This window comes from Manis javanica, chromosome 3 (assembly GCF_040802235.1).
Source record: "Manis javanica isolate MJ-LG chromosome 3, MJ_LKY, whole genome shotgun sequence".
NCBI lineage: Eukaryota > Metazoa > Chordata > Mammalia > Pholidota > Manidae > Manis > Manis javanica.
The window spans coordinates 130,212,536-130,225,150 of NC_133158.1; the positions used below are offsets into that span (position 1 = coordinate 130,212,536).

General features: G+C 35.2%; 1 protein-coding gene across 9 annotated transcripts in view; it reads right to left on the reverse strand.

Moving 5' to 3' along the window:
* Positions 1-12,615, reverse strand: part of NAALADL2 (N-acetylated alpha-linked acidic dipeptidase like 2) — a 1,394,480-nt gene that overhangs the window by 400,082 nt on the left and 981,783 nt on the right. For 8 of the 9 annotated variants that reach the window (XM_073232064.1, XM_073232060.1, XM_073232062.1 and 5 more), the window contains one exon: positions 29-172. The exons of the other annotated variant lie outside the window; for it this stretch is intronic. In XM_073232064.1, coding sequence (XP_073088165.1) covers positions 29-172 — 144 coding nt within the window. The remainder of the gene's footprint in view (positions 1-28; positions 173-12,615) is intronic. 9 annotated transcript variants of the gene reach the window in all.

The window sequence follows — 12,615 nt, forward strand, 5'->3', positions numbered from 1 at the left end:
ACACACAGAAAGACATTAAATACTTTACCATTATTTGGAAGTTCTAGGTGGCTACAGATGCCGTTTTTGGTTCTATCTTTTGGCGAAGAGATCAGTTTTGCAACGAGAGATGCTGAGATGGGCTGCACTAGTAGAGAGGTGAGGTTTGATCGGTTTTGCCTAAAGCTTCCATCTGTGTTCAAAAGGAAAAGGAACAGAATCCTTAGTAAACAGAAATTAAACACTTGAAGAGTTCTTTTTTTTGTAATAAGCATTTAAAAGATGAGCAGTGAGTTCATTTTAGTTGATTTGTTTGTATATTCCTTAGTTATACTCTTTCCACTTGTTAAAAATGATTTGAGGTACTTCATAATCAAAATTCCATCCAAATACTTTATGTATCCTATAGCAGATTGTACATATGCATGAACCTCCACTCCCCCATAAAACTTCACTGAAAAGACTATAAAGGAATAAAAATGCATAAATCCACAGGGGCCAAGAGAATAGAAGAGACAATAGCGATGTGACTCTGAAGCTGGAAAGCATATACATAAATGTCAACTGATGTAACAGAGCCAAAGACATCAAAATCTAAGCCATCAGAGGGGAACTGAGAAGCAATGAAGTTTGTCTCACAGAACCTAGAAAGGCTCAGGAGTTGGAAACAGCTGCTACCTATTAAGAGCAGAAGTTAAGGAAGGACTAGAAACAGGAGAATTTGATGAAACTCTGATTGTGAGGGGTCTCTCCTCCTGAATCTTCCCCTCACCCAGTTCATGTGAACATGCCTTCCTCCCTCCCCCACTCCGGCAGGAAACTGAAAGTAGGATGCTGAACAGGGAGATGCCAGACACAGCGCAGGGTGAGTCTCATGCTTAAAATGGGATGGTGTTATGATGGCAGAGATTCTTCAGATGTTTTGCTCTCTTGGTGCCAAGACTCCTTCCTTCCAGGTAGGGCAATAGATGTTTCACTTTTAGTAAATATAACCAGGTCAATGGAGAATAAATAAAAATATTGAAAGTTTGGAAGTCTACAAATAAAACAATGGACCCAAGACATCCTGTGTTAAAACTCATCAGTCAATAAATCCCAGCCATACACAAAACTTCAAATCAACTTAATTTTGCCATTCTTAAGTGGCAGCTCTCAGCCAAGGATAATCATAAAATGACACACGTGCAGCAGATCTACTGACAATAAGAGAAGGGAGGTCAGGGGGTTTGGAGAGGGAGGTCTCCAGGAAGACAAAAATAAGTGAATACCAGATGTGTGTAACTGTATTGAAAAAATTATTACAGAAAAGTCAGAGCATTTGAAGAATTTCTAGATACACAGAAAAATAGGAAATCTGTGTAATGAGCTCAAAGGGAACAAAAATTGTTTAAGAAATGTACAATATGAAAAATATCTGCACACTCAATAATATACATAATTACTTTTTTAACACAAAAATTGATATTAGTTTTTAGGAAAAAAGGAAAAGGCAAATATCAGGTAAGGGTACATGGAGGCTTGGGAAAAAAAATTAAATCTTTGTCTTCTATAGTGGTAAATCAATACAATGGATAAAACTAAAAAATGAATTCGATTTTTATACATGCTCTTGGAGACAGCATAAAAATAAGTAGGTAACAACCAAAATTGTTAGAAGCAATTAAATGTTTTCCTTTGGGAAAGAGAGGATGGGAGAAAGAGAGATATTTTTCTAAATTAAGTTTTGTAGAAATATTTGACTATTTATATTCAGCTATAACTTTGAAAAAATTAAAATTAAAAAAAAGGAAAGTGTAACACAAGCACTCAGCATAAAGAGAATAGTTAATACACTAAATTGTGCCTACGAACTAAGAAAAACTTTTTCAGTTTATATATTTATACTGACTCAGAAAAGGAAATACACAGTGGAATGACTATCAGGTGGCCAATAATGTTTGTAAACACAGAGCTTTATTTTTCAGAGTTTTTATTAGGGAAAATAATTGCCAAAGTTTTTCTCCGAGTTTAATTTGATAGAACCGCAGGGGATGCAGAGCTCAAAGATACTGGTACCCAGGCTCCAGGAGGCAGATTATAAATGAGAAAAGATGTTTCAGAAATATTTCCTTAACTTATCATCTAGAAAACCACAAGGCTAAATAGTGGTATTCAGCTTAGGCCTGTGGAAGCCACAGAAGTCATGGCTTTGAAGAAAAAATACACAAGATTTAAGCTTCGGACCAGTTTTGGTATATAAGTACAATGCTAGTCTCATAATCTGGCAACCTCTATTATATGGATATATGACAGTGCATTTTGACCACAGTGTAGTTCATTACTTCCTAACCATTTTCATCTCATAGCGCCAAGACTGGCTATATAATTTGCGGGGCCCCGAACAGAATGACCATATAGGACTTCGTGTTCAAAAAACAACAATTTCAATCCAGCCAGAGCAGAGCATTAAATCAAGCGTGGTGCCTTTGGAATGGGTGCTCTCTGCAACTACAGATTCTAGGCCCTCCATGCTTCACATAGAAGATGCTGGTGGTCACACAGCCTGACGAGGTAAACTGAAGGGGACTTCTGCTGCTCTCAACCTCAAGTGACAAGCCCTGAGTCTCTGCTACGCCAGGCTGCACCCAGGGCCACAGTGATTAATACCTCAGCTCACAGACCCCAAGCCTCAGCACACCAGCTGGGAGACCATCTATTGCCATCTCACCCTGGTTTTCCCAGCATGTATTTTCTCCCTCGGCTACACCCTTCGGAACTTTTATTGTCCAGGGACAACAAAAAGTATTGAGGAGAAAACATATTTAGGAAAAAGAATGTCAGAGAAATGTGCAATCTGTTATTTTGAAATTTTCGTGGATGTTAGGGGCTGACACATTACCAATACAAAGTAAATTTATTTGCTGTATGATTTCATCTCTCCCAAATTCAGCTACTCAACTCTGTAACTTGTCATTTGGGGCTTTCACAATTTCAGACCTTATATTTTTAACTTTATTTCCCATCATTCCTCTCCATACATCTTATACCAAAACTTATGCTGCCCCCACATGCTCTGTGATTTACATCCTCCATATTTTTGCTTAAACTGTCCTGTCCACTTTATTCACTCTTTTCATGCACCACACGTGTGAACTATTCACTTTAGACCCTTACTCACACATCACTTTCGGCAACAAGCTTTCTCTGACATTCTCCGTTCTAGGTGATACATGATACATCTGCCCTTTTTTTTTCAGTGTTTCCACTCTAATTAACATCATCACTATGTAAAAACACTTTGTTTTTCCCCCCTCTGAACTCTAACTTCATTGAAGACAAGGTCCACGTCTTCCACATCATTGCATGAAACACAGTGCCTATCACATTGCCAGGAATATAACAGGAGCTCAGTTTAGTGGAAAAAAGAAAGAATCAATAATTCTTTGAGAAATAGTTTCAAAGCCTCTATCTTACTGGTTTCCTCTATGCCTAGGATATACAGCAGGGATACAGCTGAAGAATAAATTATAGTTCTATTAATCCTATGACTGCTATACATCTTTGCTTTTCTTCCAGCTACCTACCTTCCCACAGCAGACACATTACAAAGGCTTTCAAAATCCATCCATCCCCATCAACAACCTGATTAACCTTGCTCTAAAAGTACCTTTGGGAATTAAAAATATATATATTTCTATAAATAAAATCGTCTTTGACATATATTTACCTGTTAATAAAAAAATCAGTAACTGCATTCCTTTTTTCTCTAGAACGCTCTATTAGAAATATGGACCAATGCACTTAACAGTTAAACATGAGTGAATCCTAAACTATAATTGAACATACCAAAATCTTTGATTTTTTTGTGCTGCATGACTAATCGACTTGCATTAGTTCTGAGATATCTGAAGTAAGTGGTTCATTAATTTTTCACCTTCAACTTAATGGAAATTTGACAAACAGTGCACTCCTGAGAGCAGATGCTAAAAGCAGGACTTTACAGGACACCAGATTAAATTATAGACAAAAGTTTTAAGAAAACCCACTCATTTATTTTTTTAACTCTCAGCTCTCTAAGAAGAGCTAAGAGAATAATTTCATTTTCTTACATCATTAAGGTTTGAATAAAACCAAACATATGTACCATTGTATTCAGTTACATTTTAAAACACATTTATGAACTATAAGGATCCATTAGATATGAACTGAATATCAGGTGGATTATGTGTTGTGATGCAAAGGGTACCATCCAGAAAATATTTTGACATTATATTTCAGCATCCTTTTAGATTTTTATCATTTATATAATACCATGTACTTTGTTTATGCTCAATAAAGACTGACACCAATTTTTATTTTAGTAGATGGGCTAGCTAGTTCTCTCTTTACTTTATGCACTCTTTGTAAACCATATAAACATCCAAACTGATCGGTGCCTTCAATAATCCACACCCTGATACAATGCCACATGCACATAGTAGAGGAAATTGGATATACACAGTCCCAAGTTTGACTCTATTCACTGACTCATTGTCTGAAATGTAACACACTAATAATGTCATGTGACAGTATTGTAATCCTGCCTACTGCGCCTGAACGACCAGAGTGACTCCAAAGGCTCTTCATTATGCTGACTTGCTGAAATAAAAAGAGTACATTAGCCCAGAGGACTAGAACCTGAACCTCGGTGGGTGAAATGTAGAAGAAATGAGATTAAAAATATGCAAAATGTTTTCAAATTGTATATAATAAATAGGTTTTGCATTATGCTTTTCAATTGTTCATGCCTACTTCAGTCTTGTCCGGTTATGTGCACAAAGAAAACAAGAACACTCTGGGGGCTGCCTGCACTTTTGTGGATGGCAAGATAGAATTCTTTTAAATTAATTGAAAAGTTAGTGTATACAGCAAGTGCCAATTACCCAAAGAGTATCAGGAAAGATAAACCTTAGAGAATAGAAATCTTGGGCCAAAACCATCAAAATTAAGGCACCAAGAGGTGAAATAAGGTTAAAAAAAAAAGTGCTGGTTAATAAAGCAAGAGGAATTTGTCTGGTTCAGCAATGATAATATGCTGCTATTGAGAATGATAGTACAATTTCCCAATCGGGGAGTATAACTCAATCCTGGGAACTTGACGTGTGTGTGTGTGTGTGTGTGTGTGTGTGTGTGTGTGTGTGTGTGTGTGTGTGTGTGTGTGTAAACGAGATGTGTGCTACACCATATAAGCAGAGATCCTAGAGACCCTTTCTATTCACTGTACAATCCTTGGACAAGCAGCATGGGTATGGAAACTCATTAGAAAGGTGGAATCCCAAACTCCAGCCCAGACTACTGAATTACAATCTGTAGTCTACCAAGATCCCCAGGTTATTCATATGCATATTAGATAAGCACTGGTCTAAATCATTATATATTTTCCAAAGCACAATTTAGATAACATTCTCAGCAAGGAAGATATGAAAAGCAGCATGGAGAGGATGAAGATCAATACACTGTGTTTGCTCATCGTACCTAAAATTAAAGACGGCAGAGCCTTTACTACTTCAGCAAGCCTCAAATCAAGTTTTCTCAGTCTCCTTCAAAATGGTAGCAAGTCCGCTTACATGCCATCACTAAATAACAAGTTTAAATTGGACTGAGAGCATTTCTTTTTGTTTTGTCCTTTTCTCAAAGATAACCTTATTGATTTAAAAATCAAAATTACCTTTATGATACTCTATTTCCATCATGAATAAATATACAATAGCTAACTGGTTTGACTTTTTTCTTTTCTTGGTTTTCAACTACTATTATTCATTATAGTAAAAGACTGAAACACCAAAAGTGTAAATACTTCCCACTTGCCAGAGAATCAAGCAATCAGAGAGCTTAAATAGCAGGGATTTTTAAAACACATTTTGTGCTGCACTTTCTTAAAAAGACTCAAATATCAAATGAACAAGTTGATATCAGTGATACCTCAGAATATTTGATTCCATTTTCTCCTGAGGACTGACACTTTGATAGAAATCAGACTGTTAAATAACTTGCACAAATGATTTCTCATTTTTATTTTAGCTCACTAAATTTACAGCCATTTCCCTGAAATGACCAGTGCACTAAATTGTCTAGTCATTTTGTTGTCCTTGTAAATATAGCTGATCCTTTATTATTTCAGTATCTCATAACCCACTGGTTATGAATATCATCTTTCCTCAAACTCGTCAAATTCACCACTGTGTTGTCTATGTTATTATTCAAAATGAAATAATTAACACTTAAAAATGCTTTGTGCTATGCAGTCTTCTCAGAGCTCATCTATGTTCTCAGACTCTATGTGTATATATTCATACACAGACACACACACATACATATATACACGTGCATATATTTTTTACCATGTGGGATTTTTATTACTGATAGCTATTCTTATAATTAGAATGAAAACTGGCTTCTTAATTTATATCACATTTCCTGCCTCCTCTCAAACTAATAAATTGTATGTTTAAAAGCAGGCTGATGCCAGTTTACCCACCTCTTCAACATCACTTACTCTGGGAAGCTTAGTCTTTGTATGTGCCCCCCAGCACAATACCTTGCTAACATATTTAGTAAACATTTCTCTCTTCTGATTTTTTTACTTTTTGCTCACTGACCAGAGTAGAAGCCTCTTGGGAGTCCAGTCTCTGCTATATTCCCATGGTTTAGCACACTGCATAGTAAAAAATAGGGGCTCAGTGAATATTTTTTGGATGAATGACCATACCAATGTTGAAGTGAATTTTTTTTTTGTCTAATCATAAAGCTCAAACTCATGACTCATGATTTAAAGCTTGCAATTACAAATGAAGACACAGATGGTCTCACTTACTCAATGCATTGGTCCTCTCTTAAGCTAAAGCATCCTGTCATCTTCCCTAGTAAATATCACAGTATTTTAATGCTTAGCTAATGTGTTGTAAAAATAGTCATATTTAATTCTACACTAACGGAGGAGAAGTAGTAATAATCATTTATAAAGAAAAGGGTATGTACATTCTGATATTGAAAGAGCGTAGAGACTATGTAGAGCACAATTTTATTTTAAAAAGTAATACACAGCAAAAGTCTTTGTTAACATTAACTTGTTAATATTATATCAATATTTTGGGCTCTCTCTTTTGAATTAGCTTATTCAAAGATAATGATCATGAGTATGACAGGCTCAGAAAGAACTAGACAATTCTCCCATCACTGAAGTATACTTGTGGCTCTGCAGCCTTAGAATTTGTTCCAAAGTTGGCAAAGAAGAGCTTTTATTATTGTATTAAATTGTTTTAATGCATAAATATGCTATGACTTCATTTCAGCCACTATACAGGACACTAGTAGAGTATTTAAATATATTGTTGGTTGAAATCTGGTATGTCCTATAATCGAACTATTATTTATAGAATTTTTAGAATATATATTTTTAAATACTTGAAATGTTTTTAATGGCATTAACACAAATTGATGTAATGACTTCAGAGACAAAATCCATTCGTATGCTCCTGGTTGATGTTGGTCACCATCAACTTATTCTCTAAAGACATTTTTGTAGCCTGATCCTCCCACTCAAGAAACAGGACTTCCTCTGGCATTTGTTTTGTCTCACTGAACTTATATTTATGAATATGTCATTTTAAGTGAAAATATAGGTGTATGATAACAATGGTAATATTCAGATATTGACAAATGTTTCATAATTCTATTTCAGAGAAATAATTTGTATGAGAACTGATTCCCTATTCCATGTAACTCTAATATTTCTATTCTTTTGTATTCAACATTTGCTACTCCCAAGACTATTTCATTCCCTAAAGCATCCCAAGAACATGAACACTTGGAAATAAACCATAAACTATATCATAAAAAAAACAAACTAAGAGACAAATAAAATATCTAGTTCTGTTCTTTATGTCAAGGAGAGTAGTCTAGATTCACAGTAGATTCACAACTGGAATAATTGGCCATCTGCACATTACATGTAATATAAGCAAAGCAATCCTCTTCAGAGGCATACCCCCGAGAAACTTTCCATCTCAGACTTGAAGGGTATGAACACTGGGATGATTTGCAAAGTTTCTGGTTTTAGAAAAAGTGTAGTTTGCATTTTTCAAAACACAGCAAATAAACTGTGTGGATGTGTTCTGTTTGTTTTTTTGGTTGTGGTGAAAGTATGCAACCATTAATTTACAATAAAATTCTTCATAACAGATTGTAATGAGAATACATTATTTTATGACTCTGATTAGATGAATAGGCAGAAAACCAGCACTTTACGTCTGGATTTGCTTATTTTTTAGATGTTTTCTGATCCTAAAAGTGGAAAATAATTAACCCTTGTTCTCCTGATACAAACCTTAGGTTAAATGAACTGCCACATATGAAGTAGTGCTCCCCAGCTCTTCATGGTTTCTAGGTGTATTTTCTGTTTTTGACATGGAAACAGTGACACAAGAAAGGGACATTGGCCCAAGGTCTATGTCTCCTGTCTCCTCTCTGTTTCCAACTGGAAGTGACTCTGGGGAAGTTTTTCACCTTTTACAGCCTTCCCTTCATTATATGTACAATGTCTATAGATTTTCTATTTCTAAAATTTTGATTCTAAACTTGCCCATTTGCAATCATTTAAATAAACTAATCATGCCCTCTCTAAAATAGTTCCCTTTCCAAAATGTGTTTCAGAATACCATATGGCACTTTATAATCCAGGTAGGAATTTAATAGAAATCTTTCTTACCTTGATGTTGAAGGAGGTTCTTTGTGTTTACATGAGTGCATCTAAATTTGACGTGAATATCTCACTGTAATTACAGGAAAGCGTCTCATATTTGGAATGGGTAACATAAAAGATTTCAGTAAATTACCACCCTGGCTTACCATTTTTCTTACAATATCATCAACATTCTGTTTTGCTGTTATTCACACATAGAATTGTGACTGGAAACATATCACTCTAGTATCTTGCTATAGTGATGTTGTATGTGGGGAGAAGATACTCATGGAAGAAAAACAATGGGGATTTTTAAACATGTGCCATGGAAAAAATCCCCTCAGTTAATATGCCACAGATTGATCATCAAGAATTATCTGTACACAGAAATATAATCAGAATATTCTATTATTAGATTTTCACCCGAAGTTATATATATGAGAATTTTCTTACAGAAAATATCTGTAATTTGGTGAGCATAATTAACCAATTTGTTTTGGACATACAATTCCTTAAATTATTTTATCAAATGGGACCCAAAATTACATCTTAAAAAAAAAAGGACTAAAATAATTCTTGCCTATTTTCTTAATAAGGTAAATTTTTTAGTATTGAATGGTTATTTCACTAAGTAATAAGTCTTCTTTGAAGTCATAGCAAAGGCTCTAATGGCACCGCGAGAGACATGGCTGTGCTTACAAGGCTAATGGTCCAGTTAATAAGCTAGGGTGTACCTTAGGGTAGGAATGATGTCTTTGTTAGTTCCTGTGTGTAGGATTTCAAACAGCACCATTGAGAGTCATTCTTTAAAAGCTTTTCTGTGATAACAGACCTTGAACAAAATTCAAGATTATTCACTTTGGCCTAAACTTCCTTTTTAGCTTCATTTAATCTTCCTAATAATTCAATGATGTAAAATTATATCTTATACTACATATCAAGAACTTTTTGCATTGGCCTTAGTCAAATCATGAATGTTTTCTATAAGAAGGAGAAAATGAATAGGATCTTACGTGACTGGGGGGAATAAAAGTCCAAGCAGTTATTCAAGAGCAAGAACAGATTACTGTCTGGCAACTCTCTCTAACTGCATTTTTGTGGGAATAGGGTTAGGATGGAAACAGGGAACCAAGTAGAGGAGCTGAGAGGGGAGAGAAGATCTGAAATGTCTAACTTCTCAGTGATCAAATCTTTATGGTACTGGCTCAAAAAGAGACACATAGATCAATGGAAAAAAAGGGACAGCCCAGAAATAAATTCATACTTATAAGGATGATTAATATATGAGACAAGTATATACAATAGGAAAAAGGTAGTCTTTTCAATAAAAGGTGCTGGAAAGCTGGGTAGCTACATAAAAAAGAATAAAACTGAATCACTGTCTTACACCATACATAAAAATAAACTCAAAATAGATTAAAGATCTAAATATACCATAAAACTCTAAGAAGAAAACATAGGCAGTACGCTCCTGAACATGAGCATTAATAATTTTTTTTTGATATGTCTCCTAAGCAAGGGAAACAAAAGAAAAAATAAACAAGTGGAACTCCATGAACTAAAAACCTTATGCACAAAGGATACCATCATCAAAATGAAAAGGCAGCCTACTAAATGGGAGAATGTGTTTGCAAATGATATATCCAATAAGGGGCTAATATCAAAAATATATAAAGAACTCATTCAACTCAACATCAAATAATAATAATAACAACAACAATAATAATAATAATAATCTGATTTAAAATGGGGAGAGGACCTGAATAGAGATTTTTCCAAAGAGACATACAGATGGCCAAAGGACACATGAAAAAATGATCAACATCACTAATTATCAGGAAAATGCAAATCAAAACCACAAGGAAATAATCACCTCACATCAGCCAGAATGGACACTATCTAAAAGACAAGAAGTAACAAGTGTTGGCAAGGATATGGAGACAAGGGAACCCTCTTGCACTACTGGTGAGAATGTAAAATTGATGCAGCCAGTATGGAAAAACAAAAAGTAGAAACACAATATAACCCAATAATTCCACTTCTGAGAATTTACCCAAAGAAAATAAAATCACTAATGTGAAAAGATACATGCACCCCTATGTTTGCTGCAGAACTATTTGTAATAGTCAACCTAAGTGTCTGCCAATAGATGAATGGATAAAGAATATGTGGTACATATATGCAATATAATATTATTCAGCCATAAAAAATAACAACATCTTGCCATTTGCAACAACATGGATGGACATAGAAAGTATTAAGCTCAGTGAAGTAAGTCAGACAATTACCACATGATGTCCCTTATACATGGAACCTAAAAAACAAAACCAACAAATAAAACAGAACTAGACTCATCAACACAGAGAACAGACAGATATTTTCAATAGGGGAAGATGATGGGATATGGGTGAAATAGGTGAAGGGGAAAAAATAATTAAAATGTTTGAGATCTTGGCGGTTACATGAATGTATATGCATGTCAAAATTCTCAAGCTGTACACTAAGATTTGTGCATTTTGTTGTATGTACCTTGATAAAAAATATAAATAAATAAATAAAATGCATGGCCAAACAAAACAAAACACAGAAGTCCAGCTTTGTGAGTAGAACTGTTCAGTGACTGAAAGAGTTTCAGATTGCTGAATATCTTAACGTCTTCGGCTAGGCAGTGGGAAATGAACCACCAAGGCAATGAGGCTTCAGCAGGCCTGCAGAAACCTGGGAGGGCAGAGGTAAGGAACAAATAGGTATCTGAAAAGGACAATGATAAATTCAGTGCAAAGAAATTAACTGCTGATGGGTGAATGGCACAGCAGTGTCCTGGGACTGGTCAGTGGTCACATGTCAGAGCGTGGTTCCATGAAGTGAGTTTGACCCCTCACAGGGAAATAAGAGTGCCTCTTTAAGTAGTATCTAGAGCCCTAAAAACACCTACTCTTTATTCACATTATCTGGTGTCAAATGATCCTGGCTTTGACAGGATTTTTTATGCAACATATATATTTCAAACTATAAAAAAAAATGTGTGCAATGTTGGTGATGGCAAAAGAATCAACATCATTAAAAGGGCTGTGTAAGAAAATAATGGTGTGAAAACAGTGACAAGAAGTGAAGGTTAACTGGAGATTACTATATATGTTGAAGTTTAAGATTAAAATTAGGCAGTCCTTATTGTGGGGGGACTTGTATGATAGATTAACTGTGAATAAAATTAACACTGGGGCTTGTATGCAGTTTTGAGCAGAGAATTAATATGATGAAAGAGAATTTCAGAATACTGATCTAAGAGTGATATGCAGAAAAAAAATAGAGTTGGAAAAGGGAATACAATAACAACAACAAAAACAACAAAACAGGTCCCATTTCTGCCATGTATAGAGCTTGGTAGCTAGCGTATATTATCCATTCCCTTTCTCTATTTCATATTTGAAGATGCAACCTTTTGAACTAGTCATTATTTTCATTTTACAGAAATGACTCTAAAGCTCAGAAACTTTGAGACTCTTAAAGTCACACAGCTGGTAAGCAACCGAAGTGGGCTCAGAGACTGCTTCTTCTAGACTCTGAAATTAAGGCTCTTTATTGTCAAAACTGTTAGAAGCTATAGCAGTTTCTCAACAAATAGTAGTACTCGCATGAAATAGGATGTCTCAGGAATCAGAAAGATAAAGATCCATATGAAAAGCCCAAAAAAGGAGAATTTGGCAATCACGACTTGGCATTCCCTTGACCAGAGCAGTGGCTATGAGGTAACAGAGTAAACGACTGAGGTTTCAGTCCTGGAGGTGTAGAAGCATGACAGTCCTAGTAATTACAGACTCATTAGGAAAATTTTTCTGGAGGTAAAGAGGAGTGCAAATATTTCAAATAATTACATTTGCCTTTCACCTCCTTGGACAGGTATTACTACAAAACCTTTTAAAATAAAGTAACGGAAG